Source organism: Moschus berezovskii, chromosome 26 (genome assembly GCF_049115385.1).
Source record: "Moschus berezovskii isolate FMDL1 chromosome 26, NW_MosBer_1.0, whole genome shotgun sequence".
In the NCBI taxonomy this organism is placed as follows: domain Eukaryota; kingdom Metazoa; phylum Chordata; class Mammalia; order Artiodactyla; family Moschidae; genus Moschus; species Moschus berezovskii.
Window position 1 is genome coordinate 45,376,970 of NC_142485.1, and position 25,596 is coordinate 45,402,565.

Sequence of the window (25,596 nt, forward strand, 5' to 3'; positions counted from 1 at the left end):
TCATTTTGCCTTTTCATACTCTTCATGGGGTTCTCAAGGCAAGACTACTGATGTATTTACTAAAGTAAATACTTTATTATTTACTAAACTAAAATTTTCTTTAGTGGGCTCTAATTGTTTGTACCTGACAAGTCTATTTTCTTTCTTGAATAACTGAATCTTGAATTTCCTCTGAGAAAATATCAATACAACTTCTCAATTTTTCACTATACAAGCTTTAAGTGATATTGTTTCACAAAGCTTGGAATATGATTGTCACCAGCTTGTTTGGAAATATTTCCCCCAGGCTGTTGTTTGTGTTGGGGATCTTACAGCAAATGAGATGCAGTCATTACTTTTGTTTGGAGTATTAAGTTCCCCCGCCCAAATCAGTTTTTTCCCTAAAAGAGTTTGAGGGTACATATCTGGAACTTCTGACCATCAACAGTTGGAGAAAGTCAACATGAATGCAGAGCTAAGAGAGAAATCAATTGTATAACATTCATCTGTAGAATTTACCTATGCCCAAATTATTTTACTGTTTTCCATTTTATACTTTTGTTTTTATATTTCTTTAAATAATATCATAAATACTTGCAAACTTGCCAACCATCTTAAGAATTAAAACGCTAACTGTAATTCAATCTATTTCTGACTACCTTCCTACCTGTTCCTGCTTCACTCTAAAGGTAACCAATACTGTAACGTTTTTAGAGATCAATTTTAAACAAAAATGAAAAGTACAGTAAGTTCCTTTGTAACACCCCCAGTAACCCCTATTATTAATATCTTGAATAAAGTTATATATGTTTTAAAATGATCTATGAAGTTATATTTTTTATGAATTTATATTGATACATTATTATAACCTAAATTCCATAATTTACATTTCCATTTACTCTTGGTGTTGCACAGAAACATATGACATTTAACCAACTTTACATCATAGAATAATTCACTATCCTAAATATTCCCTGTACTCCTCTTAATTATGCCCTTATTTTCTTCTAACCCCTGCCAACCACTGATCTTTTTACTGGACCCATGGGTTTCTCTGTGCTATATAATACAGTTTGATTCATATATTATCTTGACTTTCAGATTGGTTTCTTTCATTTAGAAATAGGCATTTATGGTTTCTTCATGATTTTTGTGGTTTGATAGTTCATTTATCTTTATTACTGAATAATATTCCAAGGCATGGGTGATTCACATTTACTTTATCCAGTCATCTACTGAACAACGTCTAGTATATTTTTCATATAGACCTAAGTTTTTAAGTCATTTGGGTGATACATTGCTGGGTCACATGGTAAATCTATGTTTAACTTTGTAAGAAAGGGCCAAACTATCTTCAGAGTGACTGTACCAATTTGTATTCCCACTGTAGTGAATGATTTTTCCCATGTTCTCAACATCTTCACCAAATTTTGATATGGTTAGTGTTTTCAATGTAGTCAACTTGTAAAGTGTGCTTATGGTATCTCATCATTTTATTTGCAATTCCCTAATGACATATGATGTTGAGAATCTTTTTGCATACTTGTTTTCCATCAGTATATCTTCTTTAGTGAGATATCTGTTCAGATCATTGCCCATTTTAAAAAAGTCAGATAGCTTGTGTTCTTATTGTTGGACTTCAGTGTTCTTTGTACATGTTGGATATGAATCATTTTGTCAGATATGTGTTTTTATAAATAATACCTCTCAGTCTGTAGCTAGTAATTTCATTGTCATAATTAGATCTCTTCCACAGAAGACTCATATAATTTTAATGATGTTCACCTTAACATTTTATTTTTTAGTTTTTGGTGTAAACATAACTTTTAAAAGTATACTTTCTTTTTTTATGAACCATTTTATGTTCATAGCAAGTTTGAATAGAAAATACAACAATTGTCCATACCATCCACCTTTCCACTCCTCACACATACAATCTTCCCCTCTATCAACACCCTGAACTAAACTGGTACATTTCTTGGAATCATTGAACCTGACACATCATAATAATCCAAAGTCTATGGGTTATGTTTGTTCTCACTGTTAGTGTAGTACATTCTATGGGTTTTGATCTATGTAAAATGACAGGTATTTATTATTACAGTGAAGTGAAAGTTGCTCAGTCGTGTCTGACTCTTTGCAACCCCATGGACCATACAATCAGTGGAATTTTCAAGGCCGGAATATTGGAGCGGGTAGCCATTCCCTTCTCCAGGGGATCTTCCAACCCAGGGATCGAACCCTGGTCTCCCGCATTGCAGGCAGATTATTTATCAGCTGAGCCATAAGGGGAGCCCATTGTTACAGAATAGTACAGTACTTTCAGTGCCTTAAATAATCTGTGTTCTGCCTACTCATCTTGCATGTGATAGTTAATGAAGGGAAACCTCATTAAAATGGTATCAATAAATCAAAAGGGGGAGGTCTCTGGCACATTCAGTCAGTAAGGATCCCAACTGATAGAGATGCGCTTGCAACTTGAGAAGGGTGTGAAACTCGTGTCATCATCAGAAGGAAGAAAGATCTTCTCTTTGACTGACAATACGTTGGCCACAAGAGACTGTGACAACTCAGGTAAAGAAAGTCACTGTAGTTCAAGCTCCCAGTTTTCTCCAGTGGACTTTTTGTTTATAAACAGCTTCTCCTAACTTCCTCTTTACAATAAGAAAATTTCCTCTCCTCTGCTTTACCAGATTTATATGTGATTCATCACAGTTACTCATCCCTGTTCCCTTTTACTGGTAAAAATAACTGGCTGCTTTATTATTTAGATTAACTTTTCCCTCTCTCCAACCCCTGCCAACCACTGATCACTTTATTTTCTCTCTCTCTGTCTTTTTTTATGTCTTTTACAGAATTTTACATAGTTCGAACCACATAGTAAGTAACTTTTTCAGATTAACTATTTTTTAATTTCAGTATCATGCATTAAAAATTACTTTGTGTATTTTCATGGCTAGATAGTGGGATTTTGTGTTCAAAAATATTCCCTTGTGGATATTTCACAGTTTATTCACCTTTTCACATATTGAAGACTATCTTGATTGATTCCAATGTTGTGGATATTGCACAGTTTATTCCCCTTTTCATATACTGAAGAATATCTTGGTTTATCATTGGAAAATATGAGTTAAAGCTGCAATAAATATTTGTGTGCAGGTTGTTGCATAGACGTAAATTGTCAGCTCCTTTGGGTAAATACCGTGTTGTGTTATCATTGGGTTTTGTAGGAACACTAGGTAGGTTGTGTAAAATGACACAAAAGTGTTTTTCATGTGTATCCCAGTAGGTAGTGCATGAGAGTTCCTGTTGCTCTGCATCCTTGTGAGCAGTTAATATTGTCAATATATTGGATTTGACTTTTTAGTGGCATCTTATTGTTGTTTCAGTTTTGATTATTTAATGACATTTAGCACTCACTGATTGTCTTTTTCTAACTTGTCATCTGAATATCATTTTATATTTTGGTACTTTATTTTTTGAGGAAGATAATTTTTAAGGATATTTATTTATTTTATACATTTTTTATTGTAATAAGAACACAACATGAGACACACCCTCTTAACAAACTTGAAGTTACACTACACAGTTTGTTAATAATCACATGATTTGCAATCTCTCTGGAACTTATTCAACTTGCATAACTAAAACTTTGCCCTTGTCTTTGGTAACCACCATTCTATTGTCTGTTTCTATCAGTCTGACTGTTGTGATAAGGAATTTGTCCTTCTATATCTGGCTTATTTCACTTGGTTTAATGCCATCCAGGTTCATCCAAGGTGTTGCATGCGGAAGAATTTCCTTATTTTTAAAGACTGTGTAATATTCCATTGTGTATATATGTCACATTTTTGTTATCATTTCTTCTTTCCATAAACAGGTTGTTTACAGATGTATAGAACAGTCTTTTAGACCCTGTGGAAGAGGGCGAGGGTGGGATGATTTGGGAGAATGGCATTGAAAAATGTATATTATCATATGTGAAACGAATTGCCAGTCCAGGTTCGATGCATGATACAGGATTCTTGTGTCTTGTGCACTAGGATGAACCAGAGGGATGGTATGGGGAGGGAGGTGGGAGAAGGGTTCAAAATGGGGAACACATGTACACCCGGGGCAAATTCATGTCAATGTATGGCAAAACCAATACAATATTGTAATTAGCCTCCAATTAAAATAAATAAAATTTTAAAAAAGAAAAAGTATATAAAAATAATAAATTAATTAACAAAAGCACTCAGAAAAAAACCAGGTTGTTTTCATCCCTTGGCTATTGTGAACAATGCTACAATAAAGATGGGTGTATAGATATCCATTTACATTCTTGATATTAATGCATTTGAAGACATAGACTCAGAAGTGGAAGTTCAGTTCAGTTGAGTCGCTCAGTCGTGTCCCACTCTTTGCACCCCCATGAATCACAGCACGCCAGGCCTCCCTGTCCATCACCAACTCCCGGAGTTCACTCAAACTCATGTCCATCGAGTCGGTGATGCCATCCAGCCATCTCATTCTCTGTCGTCCCCATCTCCTCCCATCCCCAATCCCTCCCAGCATCAGAGTCTTTTCCAGTGAGTCAACTCATCGCATGAGGTGGCCAAAGTATTGCAGTTTCAGATTTAGCATCAGTCCTTCCAATGAACACCCAGGATTGATCTCCTTTTGAATGGACAGGTTGGATCTCCTTGCAGTCCAAGGGACTCTCAAGAGTCTTCTCCAACACCACAGTTCAAAAGCATCAATTCTTCGGCAATCAGCCTTCTTCACAGTCCAACTCTCACATCCATACATGACCACAGGAAAAACATAGCCTTGACTAGACGGACCTGTGTTGGCAAAGTAATGTCTCTGCTTTTTAATATACTATCAAGGTTGGTCATAACTTTCCTTCCAAGGAGTAAGCATCTTTTAATTTCATGGCTGCAATCAGCATCTGCAGTGATTTTGGAGCCCAAAAAAATAGAGCCTGACACTGTTTCCACTGCTTCCGCATCTATTTCCCATGAAGTGATGGGACCAGATGCCATGATCTTTGTTTTCTGAATGTTGAGCTTCAAGCCAACCTTTTCACTCTCGTCTTTCACTTTCATCAAGAGGCCTTTGAGTTCCTCTTTACTTTCTGCCATAAGGGTGGTGTAATCTGCATATCTGAGTTTATTGATATTTCTCCCGGCAATCTTGATTCCAGCTTGTGCTTCTTCCAGCCCAGCATTCCTCATGATGTACTCTGCATATAAGTTAAATAAACAGGGTGACAATATACAACCTTGACGTACTCCTTTTCCTATTTGGAACCAGTCTGTTTTTCCATGTCCAGTTCTAACTGTTGCTTCCTGACCTGCATACAAGTTTCTCAAGAGGCAGGTCAGGCGGTCTGGTATTCCCATCTTTTTCCGAATTTTCCACACTTTATTGTGATCCACACAGTCAAAGGCTTTGGCAAAGTCAATGAAGCAGAAGTGGAAAGTTGAACCTTATTGTAATTATGTTTTTCAGTATTTTGAAGAACTGCTGTTTTGTGTTTCCTAGGGGTTGCATTATTTTAAATTGCTCCCAGCAGTTCACACAGGTTCTGATTTCTCCACATATGTTCCAACATTTGTTAGCTTGACTATTTTGATAAGCCCATTTTCATTGGTGTGAGGTGATATCTCACTGTGGGTTTTGATTGAATTTCCCTGATAATTAGTGATATTGACTACATATTGATGTACCATTGACAAATTTTATATCTTCCTTGGAGAAATGTCTATTCAAGTCCTTTCTTCATTTATGAATCTTCTTGTTAATTCTTTTTTGTTTAGTTGTAAGGTTTCTTGTAGATTTATTGTATTGTGTCCTTGCAAATAATTTATCCCATTCATTCTGTTTTTTTTTTTTTTTTACCATGTTTACGATTTGTGTTGTGTTTTGTGATGTTATCTCACTCGTTTAACTTTGATTTTGCTGCCTGTTCTTTTGTGTCATGAAGATTTTTACCTCTGTTTTCTTCAAATATTTATTTCTTCCAATTATAATACTGAAGTATTTAATCCATTCTGAACTGACTTTGTTTGTGGAATAAGAGAAGGGTACAATTTATTTCATCTGATATAGTTTGTTATCCAGTTTCATAATATTCTTCTCCAAGACATTCTCCTTTTCCCACTGTGGATTCTTAACTTCATTGTCAAATAGCTGCTTATAGTTTATGCTTGTACTTTGGGGTCCCCACTCTGTGCCATTGGTCTATATACTTGTGTTTATGCCAGTATCATGTTGCTTTAATTACTGTAGCTTGCTAATGCATTTTGAATTGAAGAAGTATAATGCCTCTGGCTTTATCTTTTTACATTTTTTATTGGAGGCTAATTATTTTACAATATTATATTAGTTGGTTTTACCATACATTGACATGAATCCGCCCAGGGTGTACATGTGTTCCCCATCTTGAACCCCCCGCCCACCTCCCTCCCCATCCCATCCCTCTGGGTCATCCCAGTGCACCAGTCCCGAGCATCCTGTCTCATGCATTGAACCTGGACTGACGATTCACTTCACCTATTATAATATACAAGTTTCAATGGCATTCTCCCAAATCATCCCACCCTCGTCCTCTCCCAGAGTCCCAAAGACAGTTCTGTACACCTGTGTCTCTTTTTCTGTCTCATATACAAGGTTATCATTATCATCTTTCTAAATTCCATATATATGCATTAGTATGCTGTATTGGTGTTTTTTTCTCTGGCTTACTTCACTCTGTATAGTAGGTTCCAGTTTCATCTACCTCATTAGAACTAATTTAAAAGTATTTTTTTAAGGCTGTATAATACACCATTGTGTATATGTACCAAAACATTCTTATCCATTCGTCTGCAGGTGGACATCTAGGTTGCTTCCATGTCCTCGTTATTATAAACAGTGCTGCAATGAACATTGGAGTACATGTGTTTCTTTCCATTCTGGTTTCTTCGGTGTGTATGCCCAGGAGTACGATTGCTCGGTCGTATGGCAGTTCTATTTCCAGTTTTTTGAGGAATCTCCACAGTGTTCTCCATAGTGGTTGTACTAGTTTGCATTCCCACCAACAGTGTAAGAGGGTTCCCTTCTCTCCACACCCTCTCCAGCATTTATTGCAGGTAGACTTTTGGATAGCAGCCATTCTGACTGGTGTGTAATGGTATCTCATTGTGGTTTTGATTTGCATTTCTCTGATTTTGAGGGATGTTGAGCATTTTTTCATGTGTTTGTTAGCCATCTGTATATCTTCTTTGGAGAAATGTCTGTTTAGAACTTTGGCCCATTTTTTTTTTTTTTGATACACAGACCATTTAGTTATGAATGTGTAAAACTCAAGAAAGTCCCCATTATTGCTACAACATGTTGAGAGTGCTTCAGAATTCAAACAATACTAATTTTCTTATGGTTCTGGTTAAATTATATATATCAGTTTATAACAAATGGTAAAGTCTGTAACTCTGTTCAAAGTTTTAAAAGATTACTTAAGAATAGTTTCTTGTATTTCTATGCCAAATTTATAGTTCTGGTTTCTCATTTCTTAATTAGTAAATACAGTGTGCAGGTTGTATCCCAAGCTAATTATACACTTCCGGAAGGAACGGCCTCTTAAATCCACAGAGTGTTGAGGTGGGGAACCGCCAACCACATCAGATTCATTTCACATATGATAATATACATGTTTCAATCCATTCTCCCAAATTATCCCACCCTCGCCCTCTCCCACAGAGTCTGAAAGACTGCTCCACATATTCGAGTCTGCTGCTGTCTCGTATACACGTTAATCGTTATCCTCTTGCTATATTCCATATATATGTGTTAGTATACCGCATTGGTGTTTTCTTTCTGGCTTACTTCACTCTGTATAATAAGCTCCAGTTTCATCCACCTCATTAGAACTAATTCAAATGTTTCCTTTTTAATTGCTGAGTAGTATTCCATTGTGTAAATATACCACAGCTTTCTTATCCACTCGTCTGCAGATGGACATCTAGGTTGCTTCCATGTCCTGGCTATAATAAACAGTGCTGCAATATACATTGGAGTACATGTGTCTCCTTCAATTCTGGTTTCCTCGGTGTGTATGCCCAGGAGTGGGATTGCTGGGTCATATGTTAGTTCTATTTTCAGTTTTTTTAAGGAATCTCCACACTGTTCTCCATAGTGGCTGTACTAGTTTGCATTCCCACCAACAGTGTAAGAGGGTTCCCTTCTCTTCACACCCTCTCCAGCATTTATTGCAGGTAGACTTTTGGGTAGCAGCCATTCTGACTGGCGTGAAATGGTACCTCATTGTGGTTTTAATTTGCATTTCTCTGTTTATGAGTGATGTGGAGCATCTTTTCATGTGTTTGCTAGCCATCTGTATGTCTTATTTGGAGAAAAGTCTGTTTAGTTGTTTAGCCCATTTTTTGATTGGGTCGTTTATTTTTCTGGAATTGAGTTGCAAGAGTTGCTTGTATATTTTTGACATTAATTCTTTGTCAGTTGTTTCATTTGCTATAATTTTCTCCCATCCTGAAGGCTGTTTTTTCACCTTGCTTATAGTTTACTTTGCTGTGCAGAAACTTTTAATTTTAATTAGGTCCCATTTGTTTATTTTTTCTTTTATTTCCAATATTATGGGAGGTGGGTCGTGGAGGATCCTGCTGTGATTTATGTCAGAGAGTGTTTAGCCTATGTTCTCCTCTAGGAGTTTTATAGTTTCTGGTCTTATATTTAGATCTTTAATCCATTTTGAGTTTATTTTTGTATATGGTGTTAGGAAGTGTTCTAGTTTCATTCTTTTACAAGTGGGTAACCAGTTTTCCCAGCACCACTTGTTAAAGAGACTGTCTTTTCTCCATTTTATATTCTTGCCTCCTTTGTCAAAGATAAGGTGTCCATAAGTGCGTGGATTTATCTCTGGGCTTTCTATTGTGTTCCATTGATCTACATTTCTGTCCTTATGCCAGTACCATACTGTCTTGATGACTGTGGCTTTATAGTAGAGCCTGTAGTCCAGAAGGTTGATTCCCGCAGTTCCATTCTTCTTCCTCAAGATTGCTTTGGCTATTCGAGGTTTTTTGTATTTCCATACAAATTGTGAGCTTATTTGTTCTAGCTCTGTGAAAAATGTCTTTGCTAGCTGGGTAGGGATTGCAATTGAATGTATAAATTACTTTGGGTAGTATATTCATTTTCACAATATTTATTCTTCAAATCCACGAACACGGTATATTTCTCCATCTATCAATGTCCTCTTGGATTACTTTCAGCAGTGTTTTATAGTTTTCTATGTACAGGTCTTTTGTTTCCTTAGGTAGATATATTCCTAAGTATTTAATTCGTTTCGTTGCAACAGTGAATGGAATAGTTTCCTTAATTTCTCTTTCTATTTTCTCATTATTAGTGTATAGGAATGCAAGGGATTTCTGTGTCTTGATTTTATATCCTGCAACTTTACTGTATTCACTGATTAGCTCTATTAGTTTTCTGGTAGAGTCTTATAGGGTTTTCTGTGTATATGATCACCCTTGTCTTGTTCCTGACTTTAGGGAAAATGCTTTCAGTTTTTCACCATTGAGGATAATGTTTGCTGTGGGTTTGTCATATATAGCTTTTATTATGTTGAGGTATGTCCTTTCTATTCCCATCTTCTGGAGGGTTTTTATCATAAATGGATGTTGAATTTTGTCAAAGGCTTTCTCTGCATCTATTGAGATAATCATACGATTTTTATTTTTCAGTTTGTTAATGTAGTGTATTACATTGATTGATTTGCGGATATTGAAGAATCCTTGCATTCCTGGGATAAAGCCCACTTGGTCATGGTGTATGATCTTCTTAATGTGTTGTTGGATTCTGATTGCTAGAATTTTGTTAAGAAGTTTTGCATCTATGTTCATCAGTGATATTGGCCTGTAGTTTTCTTTTTTTTGTGGGGTCTTTAGAAGGTTTTGGGATTATGGTGACGGTGGCCTTATAGAATGAGTTAAGAAATTTACCTTCCTCAGCAATTTTCTGGAAGAATTTGAGTAGAATAGGTGTTAGCTCTTCTCTAAATTTTTGGAAGAATTCAGCTGTGAAGCCGTCTGGACCTGGGCTTTTTTTTGCTGGAAGATTTCTGATTACATCATCTATTTCCGTGCTTGTGATAGGTATGTTAAGATTTTCTATTTCTTCCTGGTTCTGTTTTGGAAAGTTGTACTTTTCTAAGAATTTGTCCTTTTCTTCCAAGTTGTCCATTTTATTGCCATATAATTGCTGATAGTATTCTCTAATAATCTTTTGTATTTCTGTGTTGTCGGTTGTGATCTCTCCATTTTCATTTCTAATTTTATTGATTTGGTTCTTCTCCCTTTGTTTCTTGATGAGTCTGGTTGGTGGTTTGTCAATTTTATTTACCTTCTCAAAGAACCAGCTTTTGGCTTTGTTGATTTTTGCTATGGCCTCTTTTGTTTCCTTTGCATTTATTTCTGCCCTAATTTTTAAGATTTTTTTCCTTCTACTTACCCTGAGATTCTTAATTTCTTCCTTTTCTAGTTTCTTTGGATGTAGAGTTAAGTTATTTAGTTGACTTTTTTCTTGTTTATTGAGGTGTGCCTGTATTGATATGAATCGTCCCCTTAGCTCTGCTTTTACAGTGTCCCAGAGGTTTTGGGTTGTTGTGTTTTCATTTTCATTCATTTCTATGCATATTTTGATTTCTCTTTTGATTTCTTCTATGATTTGTTCGTTATTCAGCAGAGTGTTGTTCAGCCTCCATATGTTGGGATTTTTAGTAATTTTTCTCCTGTAATTGAGATCTAATCTTACTGCATTGTGGTCAGAAAATATTCTTGGAATTATTTCAATTTTTTTGAATTTACCAAGGCTAGATTTATGGCCCTGCATGTGATCTATCCTGGAAAAGGTTCTGTGTGCGCTTGAGCAAAAGATGAAATTCCTTGTTTTGGGGTGAAATGTCCTATTAAGATCTATTAGGTTTAACTGGTCTATTGTATCATTTAAAGCTTGTGTTTCCTTGTTAATTTTCTGTTTAGTTGATCTAACCACAGGTGTGAGTGGGTTATTAAAATCTCCCACTATTATTGCATTGTTGTTAATTTCCCCTTTCATACTTGTTAGTAATTGCCTTACATATTGTGGTGCTCCTATGTTGGGTGCATAAATATTTAGAATTGTTATACCTTCTTCTTGGATTGAGCCTTTGATCATTTTGTAGTTTCCTTCTTTGTCTCTTTTCACAGCCTTTGTTTTAAAGTCTATTTTATCTGATATGAATATTGCTACTCCTTCTTTCTTTTGGTCTCTTTATGCATGGAATATCTTTTTCCAGGCCTTCACTTTCAGCCTGTGTGTGTCCCTCGTTTTGAGGTGGGTCTCTTGTAGACAATATATATGGGGGTCTTGTTTTTGTATCCATTCAGCCAGCCTCTGTCTTTTGGTTGGGGCATTCAACCCATTTACATTTAAGGTGATTATTGATAAGTATGATCCTGTTTCCATTTTCTTTATTGCTTTGGGTTTGAGTTAATGCACTCTTTCTGTGTTTCCTACCTAGAGAAGTTCCTTTAGTATTTGTTGGAGAGCTGGTTTGTTGATGCTTAATTGTCTCAGCTTTTGCTTGTCTGTAAAGCTTTTGATTTCTCCTTCATATTTGAATGAGATCCTTGCTGGGTATAGTAATCTTTGCGGTATGTTACTTTCTTTCATCACTTTAAGTCTGTCTTGCCATTCCCTCCTGGCCTGAAGAGTTTCTGTTGAAAGATCAGCTGTTATCCTTATGGGAATCCCTTGTGTGTTATTTGTTGCTTTTACCTTGCTGCTTTTAATATTTGTTCTGTTTTTTGGTGCTGTAATCCCTCTGATAGGAACTCTAACTCAATGTAAAGCCCCAAAGATCTGTTACTTATTTTTATTTTATATTGTACTATATTTTATTTACAGTGTTGTGTTTGTTTCAGGTTAATAGCAAAGTGATACAGTCATATATATATATATATGAAATAACAAAAGCAGAAGCAGTTCCCATCTTTTGATAGGGAGCTCATGGTTTATAACATAAATGACATTATTTTGAGAGAGGGATAACTTAGGTATAATATTGGTTTTTTTTTTATTTTTTCAGCTTGAGGCAGTTTTAAAATAACATAATGTAGCTTTTTGCAACTGTGTATTCTATAGTATTTTTTTCATTTGGTGAAATTTTAACTGTTAATGTTTATGGCTTTGTGGTTTGTACCATTTATTAAATAAAAATTTAAAAAAAATGTTCTTTGTGTTTGATCTTTGCTAATTTGATTAATATGTGTCTTGGAGTATTTTGCCTTGGGTTTATTCTGTTAAGGACTCTCTTGGTTTCTTGGACTTGGGTGACTATTTCCTTCCCCATTTTAGGGACGTTTTCAACTATTATCTCCTCAAGTATTCTCACATGGTCTTTCTTTTTGTCTTCTTCTTCTGGGACTCCTATAATTCGAATGTTGGGGCGTTTAACATTGTCCCAGACGTCTTAATATTGTCCTCATTTCTTTTAATTCGTTTTTCTTTTTTCCTCTCTGTTCTATTTATTTCTACAATTCTATCTTCTAGCTCGCTTATCCTGTCTTCTGCCTCCATTATTTTACTGTTTGTTCCCTCCAGAGTGTTTCTGATCTCATCTATTGCATTATTCATTGTATATTGACCCTTTTTTATTTCCTCTAAATCCTTATTAAAACTTTCTCGCAGTTTCTCAATTCTTTTCTCCAAGTTATTTATCTGTAACTCCATTTTGCTTTCCAGATTCTGAATCATTTTCACTATTAAAATTTGAAATTCTTTATCAGGTAGATTCCCTATATCTTCCTCTTTTGTTTGTGTTGTTGGGCATTTATACTGTTCCTTTACTTGCTGGGTATTTCTCTGCCTCTTCCTCTTACTTATATTGCTGTGCTTGGGATGGCCTTTCGTCTTTTGACAGTTGGTTGAGTTTTCTTAATTATGTAGTTTCCTCGCTGTGTGTGGGGTTGGACAGGTGGCTTGTCAAGTTTCGCTGGTTAGGGAAGCTTGTGTCGGTGTTCTGGTGGGTGGAGCTGGATTTCTTCTCTCTGGAGTGCAATAAAGTGTCCAGTTGGGGGCGAGAGGAGAAGGGGACGACTGAGAAAGAGATGGCTGGATGGCATCACCGACTCTGTGGACATGAGTTTGAGAGTACTCCGGGAGTTGGTGATGGAAAGGGAGGCCTGACGTGCTGTGATTAATGGGGTCGCGGAGAGTCGGACACGACTGAGCGACTGAACTGAACTGAACTGAGTGAGATTGAGATGTCAGTGAATTTGGAGTGGCTTTGGGAAGCCTGTATATTGAAGTTGAGGGCTATTCTCCTGTGTTGCTGGCAAATTTGCATGGTGTCTTTCTCTGAAACTTGTTGACTCTTGAGTGGTGCCTGGTTTCAGTGTATGTATGGAGGCATTTGATGAGCTCCTATCATTTAATGTTCCCTGGAAAAGGAGATCTCTGGTGTTTTCAGGATTTGGAGTTAAGACTCTGCCTCTGGTTTTTGGTCTTATTCTTGCAGTAGGCTCAAGACTTCTCCATCTGTCACATCCAAGGCAGTTCTTTGTGTTTCAGCTCTTCTGTTTGCTAGTCTCTTCCGTGTCTAATTCCCACCCTGATACACGGGGTGGTGGTGGACATTTTAATAGGTTCACTTTTCAGACATGCTGTGGCGAGGGAGGGACGCTGCTAGCAAATATCCCTGGCATCTGTGGGGAGTGCATGCAGTGTCTCGGATACACTGGGATTGCCCCCACTCGCGGCGTGTGTGCTTTCCCTGTTTATGCTGCTCAGGCTCTAGGTTGATCTGCCGGGAACTGTCTGAGGCCAGCGGTGGGTTGCATGCACTTCCCAGGTCTGAGCGGCTCAGTTTCAGGTCCTCGGGTACTCCACAAAGCCTCAGACTTGGTTGGGCCTACGTTTTGTGTCTTCCCTGGTCTGAGAAGCTCAGGTGACCAGGCGTTTGGCGAGTGCAGTCGCTGCGACTTATCACCTCCCCGGTCCCTGCTGCTCAGTTTTCTGGGTGTACAACTGGCACACCTTCTCAGGTGGATATCGACCGGCCTGAACCCAACAAGTCTTGTTAGCAATGAAGTCTGCATGCAGCTTGGTATGGGAAGCCTCTCTGGTGCCGCGGCTGCCCCTTCCAGGCTGGCTGCCCTCCCTGCCTGTCCCGGTGGGGGCTGGGGGATGGGCTGATTGCAGTCAGTTTGCTCTGCTCAGTCCTTTGTTCTGTGAGCGGGGCTGGCAGAACCTTAGGTTGGGGTTTTTCATCTTTCCGCAGGCTTTTCACCTTTCCGCAGGGTCACTATCCTACCTTCTGCTTATCTATCTCCCATTAACACCCTCAGATTGCCCTCGGGGCGTTCAGGCCCGGTCCTCTCTCTAAGCACTGCCGCTGCACCTCCCTGCCCAGCCCCCACTTGCTAGGGGTGTTGCGGGTAGTTGCACCGCTTCTCCACTGAGAGTTTCCTCTGAGCCCTTAGTCTGTGGGTTTTAGTTATTTATTTCTCTCTCTCCCGGTTATGTGGCCCTCTGGGGTTCCAAGGCTGGCCACAGATTCGCCAGTGACTGTTGCCAGGTGTTTGGAAACTTCTCTCTTTTTTTTAAGCCTCCTTTCCTGGGACGGAGCCCCGTCCCTCCCTCTTTTGTCTCTCTTTTTATCTTTTATACTCTTTCCTACCTCCTTTCGAAGATAATGGGCTGCTTTTCTGGGTGCCTGATGTCCTCTGCCGGCATTCAGAAGTTGTTTTGTGGAATTTACTCAGCGTTCTTTTGCTGAATTTGTGGGGGAGAAAGTGGTTGCCCCATCCTATGCCTTTGCCATCTTCTATCCTCTGGCTTTTTTTTTTATTTCTCAGTACTTGTTTGACTAAATGAGGACATTCGTGAATTCACATGAACTTTAGAACTGCTTTTATTTACATGAAAAATACCATTGAAATTTTGATAAAGATTTTGTTGAGTCTATATATCAATTTGAATAGCATGGATATTTTAAATATATTAGTCTTTCAATCTGTGAACACAGTTGTCTTTTCTTTTATCTTATCTGCTTTAATTTCTTTCATTAATTTTGTGTTGTTTTCAGTGTCTGTCTAGTCAAGGCTATGATTTTTCCAGTGGTCATGTATGGATGCCAATCCTGGTGTGCTGTGATTCATGGGGTTGCAAAGAGTCGGACACGACTGAGCAACTGAACTGAACTCAGTGTAAGCATTTTTTTGCTTCATTTGATACTTTCATTTGTATTATTTCTATGCTATAGTAATCAGTTTGTCTTATTTCATTTTCAAAAATAATGTATTTAGCAAACCAAGACAACTTATTTTTATGTTGATTTTTTAATTTTCCTTTTCATACTGTTCATAGGGTTCTCAATGCAAGAGGAGAAGGGGACAACAGAAGATAAGATGGTTGGATGGTCTCACTGACTCAATGGACATGAGTTTGAGTAAACTCCAGGAGTTGGCAGTGGACAGGGAGGCCTGGTGTGTTGCAGTCCATGGGGTCGGAAAGAATCGAACACGACTGAGTGAGTGAACTGAACTGAACTATAGTTTGCAACTTGGCTTCATTCATTTATTAGCTCTGAGTTTTTTTTTTTTTTTTCTTACTTTCTTTCTTATGGTGTCTTTTGATTTTCTGCATATGGGGTGATGTCATCTATAGACAGAAGTAGTGTGACTAATTTTATGGTTTGGAAGCTTTTTATTTCTTACCTAGCAGTTCTACCTTGTGGGGCTTTTAGTACTTTATTGAATATAATTCATAAAAGTGGTAATCTTTGCTTTATTCCCGATCTTATAAGAAAAGCTATTAGTTTTTCACCGTTGAATGTGATGTTAGCTGCGTTTTTTTTAAGTTTGTAATACATGGTGTTTACTCTAGTGAGGGAAGTTCTTCCTATTCTTAATTTGTTGGGAGAGTTTTAATCATAATATCAATGCTGAATCTGTCAAATGATTTTTCTGCGTTTGATTAGATGATAATGAGATTTTAAATGTTGATTTTGTTAATGTGGTGTTTCACATTAATTAATCTGCTTATGATGAACCAACATGGCATTTCAAGATTTAGTCCAATTTGGTCATATTTATGGTACTTTTCGTGTGTTGTATATTCCTGGATCCCAAATTTCATTCTGGGTGAAAGGGTTAAGCATACCTTCATCTTTCAGTATAACGTGTCCAAGAGTTAAGTCTAATGCTGACTATGAAAAATATATCTAGCGATATATATATATCTAGTTAGTACCCAGCGAGCCTCTAGCTCAGTTGAATATAAAGTGACTGAGTGGGATATTGCCATCTAAATGTTCCTAAATGCGGAAAAGAATCCTTTTTCACAAAAACCTTCATTCAAGTGAAAATTAGAGCAACATTTATTAAAACAGCAAAAGTATGACCAAAAATACTGCTGTCATCAGTAAAGTGCAATTTTGTATGTTGATTAGAATAATGTTCCATGGAGAATTTATGATAATAAGTGTGTTTTGATATAGAACAGTAAAAATAATGGTAAAGTGTTTTCTACAAAAACATACTGAAAAACGCAGTAAGAAGCACAATAAAAAAGAGCCACTCTTTCTGGTAGATCAAACAAAATTATATTAAACTTAGTGACAGGTGTCATAAGATGCTGAAGTAAAATTGTTTTTCAAAGCACTTTATTATGAAAATTTTCAAAACTACAAGACATTTTACAAATGAGTACATGTGTGCAACCACTTACAATCAAGATACAGGCATTCCCACGAGCCCAGGCATTTCTCTCATGCTGACCCCTAAGTAATCCTCACTACTTTATTCTATAAAGAGAAGTGCTGATTTATTTCCTTTTCCCACTACTAATTACTATGGCCTGTTGCAAAACTTAACATAAATGAAACCACAAAGAACATACTGTTTTATATAAGGCGTCTTTCATTCAAATAGATAGTTTTGGAATGGTTATTGCTCATGTGTATGCCAATAGTTTATTCCTTTTTACTTCTGAGAAATATTTCATTGTAATCATGAAAGAAATCCTTTTTGTTATTCATATGCACTTGACTTACTTTAAGCTCATAACTATTACATAAAAGCTACTATAAAATTACAGATTGAGTCTTTGTGAACACAATTTTTTTTTTAACCTTAAGTGCTAAGAATGAGAAAATTGAGACTACACTAAATGCATGTTTAATTTTAAACTGAAGAATCAGAAACTTATCCTCTTTGGATGTGTAATTTTATATTCCAATCAACCGTGAAAGCTGTATCCGTAAGCAGAATATTTCTTTCCATAAACATGCTACTGACCTCTTCCAAACTACCATAACCTCTTTTCTAGTTGTTATAATATCCTGACAGTTTACTCCAGATGCTCAATAAAGCAGTCAAAATAACCCTATTAAATCATAATTCAAATCATGTCAGATAGATCTCAAATGCTTTCCCATTTCTTTCCAGAAAAATCCCATAAACACTGTATACTGAAGTTCTTTTATATTTCTGGTCTCATTTCCAATTATTCCCTCTTATTCCCTTCTCTGACTACCTAGCTTCTTGATTTTTTTTTTTTTTCTTATCAGTTCAGTTCAGTCACTCAGTCGTGTCCGACTCTCCGTGACCCCATGAATCACAGCACACCAGGCCTCCCTGTCCATCACCAAATCCCGGAGTTCACTCAAACTCATGTCCACAAAATCGGTGATGCCATCCACCCATCTCATTCTCGGTTGTCTCCTTCTCCTCCTGCCCCCAACCTTTCCCAGCATCAGAGTCTTTTCCAGTGAGTCAACTCGTCGCATGAGGTGGCCAAAGTATTGCAGTTTCAGCTTTAGCATCAGTCCTTCCAATGAACACCCAGGATCGATCTCCCTTAGAATGGAATGGTTGGCTCTCCTTGCAGTCCAAGGGACTCTCAAGAGTCTTCTCCAACACCACAGTTCAAAAGCATCAATTCTTCGGCGATCAGCTTTCTTCACAGTCCAACTCTCACATCCATACATGACCACGGGAAAAACCATAGTCTTAACTAGACGGACCTTTGTTGGCAAAGTAATGTCTCTGCTTTTTGATATATTATCAAGGTTGGTCATAACTTTCCTTCCAATAATAGAAGTATATTCAGTTTGCACTTTCAGTTCCATCTATTAACTACCTAGAATTTTTATTCTGCCCGAACAGTCAAGATTTTTTCATATTGGTCAGAATTTATCAGCCTCAGCACCACTGGAATTTTGAGTCAGATAGTTTTTTGTGGGACTTCTCAGGTGGTTCAGTGGTTAAAAAAAAAAAAATCTGCCTCCCAATGCAGGAGATGCAAGAGATGTGGGTTCAGTCTCTGGATCAGGAAAATACTCTGGGGTAGGAAATGGCAACTTGCTCCAGTATTCTTGCCCAGAAAATTCCATGAACAGAGGAGCCTGGTGGGCTACAGTCCATGGTCTCGCAAAGAGCTGAACATGACTGAGCACACACACACACACACGCTATTTCTTTGTAGTGATCTCCTGCCTGGCACATTATGAGCTGTTCCACAGCATCCTGAAAGTCTACCTGCCAAATGCTGTAGCAGTGACCACTAAACACCCTCATTTCTAGGGCAACCAGCAGTTAATCTAGAACTTACCACTGTCTGCTGGGAAGCAAACTTTTCCATGGTGAGAACCATTAATTTTCATCTTAGTTGAAAAGTCATATGGGTCTTTCTTGACCATCCTGTTCGAAATAGTGCACACCTCAGGTTTACCACCATCAACTCTTAATTATCTTGCTCTGTAGGTTCGTGACATTCTTAACTCATGGCATCATCAGTATTTGCCGTTTTTATTGTGCATCTTCACTACACAGCAGACAGAGTAAACTCTCTGCTACAATGGATATTGCTTATTTCCGTTCCGTTCCGTTCCGTCGCTCAGTCGTGTCCGACTCTATGCGACACCGTGGACTGTAGCCTACCAGGCTTCTCCGTCCATGGGATTCTCCAGGCAAGAATACTGGAGTGGGTTACCATTTCCTTCTCCAGGGGATCTTCCCGACCCAGGGATTGAACCCGGGTCTCCCGCATTGGAGGCAGACGCTTTAACCTCTGAGCCACCAGGGAAGCCCTTATTTACTTTACTATAATACTGTCAACTCTTAGAATAGGGCACAGGAAAAAGAAGGTGGGTAATATGGCCCCATTCATCTTTGTTCTGTATACATTTTTTTCTGGTATATTTAAAATCAATTTTTGATGCTAACCATTTCAGCCATTTTTAGCCTAGAAAACCCTACCTGAGGCTTTGAAAGTATATGTTTTACTGCTTTCTCGCAGAACCTAAGTTAAATCTATGGAAAAATATATTGGTAGTAAAATACAAATTTTTCTGTTATTATTAGAGATTAATAACAAAAAACTACTTAAACTCTTACTACTAATATAACCCTTTCTGTGCTTATAAACACTACAATTTTCAGGCATATTGTACATTTAAAAAAGTAACAAAGGAAACAAAAAGAGAAAAGCACTTTTTGTATATATAAATATTAAAGTAATGAAGAATATCATGTTGAATAAAACTAAAATATTTTAATGAAAATTTTTCTTAATGTAGCAACATTCAAATTAATGTCCATTTATTACAAATTTTATTTTAAATTATAATGTTATAGTAATACTAAAGTTATTAAAATATTTGTAAGCAGTTAATATAATTGATTATGCCAAAGCCTTTGACTGTGTTCAGTTCAGTCGTTCAGTCGTGTCCGACTCTTTGCGACCCCATGAATCACAGCACGCCAGGCCTCCCTGTCCATCACCAACTCCCGGAGTACACTCAAACTCATGTCCACAGAGTCGGTGATGCCATCCAGGCATCTCATTCTCTGTCGTCCCTTTCTCCTCCCGCCCCCAACCTTTCCCAGCATTAGACTGTGTGGATCATAATAAACTGTGGAAAATTCTGAAGGAGATGGGAATACCAGACCACCTGACTTGCCTCTTGAGAAACCTCTATGCAGGTCAGGAAGCAACAGTTAGAACTGGACATGGAACAACAGACTGGTTCCAATTAGGAAAAGGAGTATGTCAAGGCTGTATATTTTCACCCTGCTTATTTAACTTATATGTAGAGTACATCATGAGAAACCCTGGGCTGGAAGAAGCACAAGCTGGAATCAAGATTGCTGGGAGAAATATCAATAACCTCAGATATGCAGATGACACCACCCTTATGGCAGAAAGTAAAGAGGAACTCAAAAGCCTCTTGATTAAAATGAAAGAGGAGAGTGAAAATGTTAGCTTGAAGCTAAACATTCAGAAAACTAAGATCATGGCATCTGGTCCCATCACTTCATGGGAAATAGATGGGGAAACAGTGTCAGAGTTTATTTTTGGGGGCTCCAAAATCACTGTGGATGCTGATTGCAGCCATGAAATTAAAAGATGCTTACTCCTTGGAAGAAAAGTTATGACCAACCTAGATAGCATATTAAAAAGCAGAGATATTACTTTGCCAACCAAGGTCTGTCTAGTCAAGGGTATGGTTTTTCCAGTGGTCATGTATGGATGTGAGAGTTCGACTATGAAGAAAGCTGATTGCCGAAGAGTTGATGCTTTTGAACTGTGATGTTGTAGAAGACTCTTGAGAGCCCCCTTGGACTGCAAGGAGATCCAACCAGTCTGTTCTAAAAGAAATCAGTCCTGAATATTCATTGGAAGGACTGATGCTAAAGCTGAAACTCCAATACTTTGGCTACCTCATGCGGAGGGTTGACTCGTTGGAAAAGACCCTGATGCTGGGAGGAATTGGGGGCAGGAGGAGAAGGGGATGACAGAGGATGAGATGGCTGGATGGCATCACCGACTCGATGGACATGAGTTTGAGTGAACTCCGGGAGTTTGTAATGGACAAGGAAGCCTGGCATGCGGAGATTCATGGGATCACAGAGTCAGACACGACTGAGCTACTGAACTGAACTGAACTGAATATAATATTGCATATCCTTTAGTGATATTTGTATAGCATACTAAGATAAACTGTAAAACATCTAAGGTTATAAATATGTGACTTAGTAACAGATGTGTTTATAGTTTAAATTTGTATAAAATTTCAAATAACATATTTTTTAACATGATACAGTAAAATTGAACATTTTCTTTTAGATATAAATTTTTTGTTAGACTCTGTGTTTCAGAATATTTTTAAGTTCTTAGATTAAAAAAAAATTTACACAGAAGTATAAGGAGTTCCCATTGAAACCCTTTGTCCCTTTTACAGGTTTGCTATTTAATGAGAGCTTATGTTATTCTGCTACATACAAGTGAGGAGTCAATATTAATCAGAGTTTACTGAATTCCATAGTTTACATTAGAGTTTACACTTTGTAATATATGGTTATTTTTTGGGTGTTGATATACCAGTTATGCCATGCCTCTACCTTAGAATAAAAAAAAAATAGTCTTCCCTTCTTAAAATACCCCTGTGGTCAACTTAAGTGTTCCTTTATTTCCCTTACTTAAATCATTTGCAAAGACTGATTACTTTTTACTGTTCCCACAGTTTAGCCTTTATCAGAGAGAAGCTCATAAATGATATCTTTCATATAAATATTGCTGTTTCAAAATCTAAAAATCCTCCTTCGTATTATTTAATTATTTGTTTAATTCTATTAATGTTAAAAGACTACTAACATCAATAGTTTGCCGTCTCAACATCTTATTCACATAAATATATCTTCCTTAATTTGAACCATCTATGCTCTGACAATAACAACCTAATGTTATGAACATATTACTGGAAATGGCATGATTCAAGAAACCTTAGTACCAAATTAGAAGAAATCTAATTAGGAGTATAAAGTATATTTTACAGAAAGAATGCTCTGACCATCAACAACAAAGTGAAATATTTTAAGTTATTTTTTTAAAATTTTATTTTTACTTTTTAAAATTTTAATTGGAGGCTAATTACTTTATGATATTGTATTGTATTTTGCCATACATTGATATGAATCCACCCCGGGTGTACATGTGGTGTACATGTGTTCCCCATCCTGACCCCCCCTCCCACCTCCCTCCTCCCCTTATCCTCCCTCTGGGTCATCCCAGTGCACCAGCCCCGAGCACCCTGTATCATGCATCGAACCTGGACTGGAGATTCATTTCACATATGATAATATACATGTTTCAATGCCATTCTCCCATATCATCCCACCCTCGCCCTTTCCCAGAGTCCAAAAGACTGTTCTATACATCTGTGTCTCTTTTGCTCGTATACAGGGTTATCACTTCAGGAGCCTGAATTTTCTCACTGTTATGTCACTGTCTGGAAAGGTATGTATGTAAGTTTATGTATGTTGTATTTAAGTTTTAAGGTATATATTTAAGTTTATGTCACTGTCTGGAAGGGTATGTATACTGATGTGAGAACTTGGAGTAACAGTAAAGAAATACATTGAAGTTAACATAAATTATATATCCTCCCTGACAACCAAAATCTTCTACAATTATTTGAGTCTGATACATGCTGTTACCAGAAAGGACTACTAGGAATATGCCCATGATCAAACATAATAAAACTAACATGTCTAATAAAGGGAAGAGTTTAGAAGAAATGAAACCCTCAAGTTTGTAATATAAACATATAGATGGTTGTCTTGTTGCAGAGAATACCAGCAATCATCATGAGAAGGGGCAGGGGAAATGCTAGATCACAACCAGAGTGACACTAGTTACACAAGCGAGGCAGAGACAAGGTAGAGAAAACCAATGGACCTAACAAACCAGTGTTTACCTGGTCCTGTGTCTTTCCCAACTGAAACTGAACACTAACCGGTGTATATGTTCACATTGCTTTTTCCTAACGTAACTAACCACATGCCCAAGGACAAGATTGTATCAACACCACATGAAGAACGTTATATCCTGTAAGGACTTTTACTAAATTAATCTGGATTATGAAGAAAAATAGAAACGTCCATTCATCTTTTGTCATCTGAAATCAACTTCTTGCTCCATAACATCCTCATGGCATTTTTCACTTCTGTATTCCTCAGGGTATAAATCAGAGGGTTGAACAAAGGTGTTCCAATTGTATAAAACACAGCTATCATTTTATCCATGGAAAATGTGGTTGCAGGACGTGTGTACATAAATATACAAGGACCAAAGAACAAGATGACCACAATGATGTGGGAGACACAGGTGGAGAGGGCTTTTTTCCTCCCTTCAGTACTGTGGTTTCTCAGAGAATGCAAGATAACAGTATAAGAGAACATCAGCATGACAAAACTCACTGTACAGATGGCCCCGCTGTTGGACACCAAGAGTAGGTTGGTCGCATAAGTGTCTGTACAGGCAAGTTTCAACAAAGGTTGCAAGTCACAAAAATAGTGATCAATCACATTGGGACCACAGAAAGGTAAACTCAGGGCCAGAAAAATCTGAGCTGAAGAATGTACAGTGGACCCCACCCAGGCCACAGCCACCAGCACACCACAAACTCGATGGCTCATGATGGTCGTGTAGTGCAGGGGCTTACAGATGGCCACATAGCGGTCAACAGCCATGAGGACAAGGATGAAGATCTCCAGGCAGCCAAAAAAATGAGATGTAAAAACTTGGGTCATGCACTCATTGAAAGAGATAGTGGCGTTCTTCAAAAGGGCATCTGTAAGCATCCTAGGGGCTATACATGTAGAGAAACAGGTATCAGATAAAGATAAATGGAAAAGGAAGAAATACATTGGACTCCCAAGTGCCCTGCTGGTCTTGATGGTAATAATAATCAGCAGGTTACCCAGTAATGTTCCCAAATATAAAAGCAAGAATGTGACAAACACTATTTTCTTCCTAATAGGATCCTGGGTTAAGCCAAGCATAATAAATTCAGTCACATTATTGTTCTGTTGCATGATTTCACAAGTGAAGAGAAAAGATGAGTGTAAAATGGATTATCTGTAAAAAACAAATTAATTCATGGTGTTATCTAATGTCACAGAATATTTGAGGAAAAGTGCTTTTCACCAGAAACATTCTAACATTATTAACATTTCTTAATAATTTATTTTAAACACTTTATTTGTAATGACCACTTCACTCATTATGAGTTTCAATAAGCTGATGAATATGATTCTTTTCAAAAAAGAATCTTCAAAGAAAACCACTTGTTAGCAGGGGTATTACTCTGATGAAATTTTTCAGTATTATAAATATGTACTTTCAAGGTATTGTTATGCTGTATTTGATTAACATTTTTTATATTTAATAAAATGTGTGTCCCGTGTTTTGCTCTGCATTTAGGAAACATTTTCTATCCCTTGGGGATTTATGATATAAATACAAGGTTGTACAGCACTTTTTACCCCATAAGTAATGTCTTAATTTTATACATATATTTATATACCACATAAGTTTATACACATATTAGAAATTTGTGTTATTTATACCTGTGTAATGATCTGTCTCTTCACTGCATACTTGCTCCCTTGATTACACCTTGAAAAGTCAAATAGGAAACACTTACAGCATTTAAATAATGTGTTGTAAGCTTTAAGGTTTTGGTCATAATTAGTAGTTGACAAATACTAATGAACAGAAATGAAAGTCTTTTTCATATTTGGTAATAAAAATATCCTCAGGACTTCCTCATTTCTATTTTTCATTCTCCATTCCTGAACAGAATTCCTTAGAACACTAAGTGCCTCTGAAATTACATTGCTAGTTAAAAAATGTGAATTGTTATTCAGCAGTTCATGTTTTCACAATTCGAAGTTTTAAACATCCTAGACCTAGTTTGATTTTTTTTTTTTTTTTTTTAGGAATCTGTGTCACCAGAAAACTGGTGTAGGATCAGATCATGTTCACATCCCCAGTAGAGTTGACTAAATTATTCTGATCTCAGAAAAGCCTCCATTCACAGAACAGAACAGGGAAATAGAAAATGGAGACATGAGATTTTCTATAAGAGACATAGTAGCTAATCAGTGTTTGACATCTTCATTCAATTTTATTTGGTCCTGCCAGAGCTGATTATTATTAAACTTTGAAATGTAATTTTTCAACTAAGATTACTTTTTCAAATGTAGAAAGATATATTATCATAGGCCAATTCATGGTCAAAACTTTGGATCTTTTTTTTTTTTTTTTTTGCTTTGTGAAGATGATGTTATAAGGGACCCTTTTAAAAGTAAAATTATGAACTGAAATGTCATGCATTGAAATGTAATTTACAAGATTATTTATCTTATTGCATTCCTTCCTTTCTGAATCCCACCCGTATTTCTAACACATTGTCTTAAATGTATAAAACAGACAATAACAGGAAACTTAGACAAAAAAATTTTCTTTTTACATCTTCTTCTCTCCTGACAAATTTATTTCTCTTCAACAAACTTGTAATGCACATTTTCTTCCTTCAAATTGCAAACAACTCTTTAGAAAATGTCTAAGAAAGTTATTTTCTTTCAAATGCCAGGGGAACGAGTCTCTTTGGACTCTGTGAACATGGGCAAGGATCTTAAAACATAAAGAAAGCGAGCCTTGAAATTTTAATCGTTACAATAAAATTATTCTTTCCCTTATTCATTTAAAAGAATAAAAGGGAGCTATTATAAAAATATGAAATAA

At 37.0% G+C, this 25,596-nt stretch overlaps 1 protein-coding gene and 1 pseudogene across 1 annotated transcript; both read right to left on the reverse strand.

Annotated features, from left to right (window-relative positions):
• The window catches only part of LOC129557401 (frizzled-3-like), a 929,688-nt pseudogene that overhangs the window by 629,573 nt on the left and 274,519 nt on the right, over window positions 1–25,596 (reverse strand).
• On the reverse strand, window positions 22,950–23,882 carry LOC129557293 (olfactory receptor 4C16-like). The gene has a single exon (XM_088832521.1). The coding sequence runs from the start codon at window positions 23,880–23,882 to the stop codon at window positions 22,950–22,952; it is 933 nt and encodes a 310-aa protein (XP_088688647.1).

Bases quoted from the DNA above. Each gene is read 5' to 3' on its own strand.
- LOC129557293 (XM_088832521.1), bottom strand. From the start codon at position 23,882: ATGCAACAGAACAATAATGTGACTGAATTTATTATGCTTGGCTTAACC.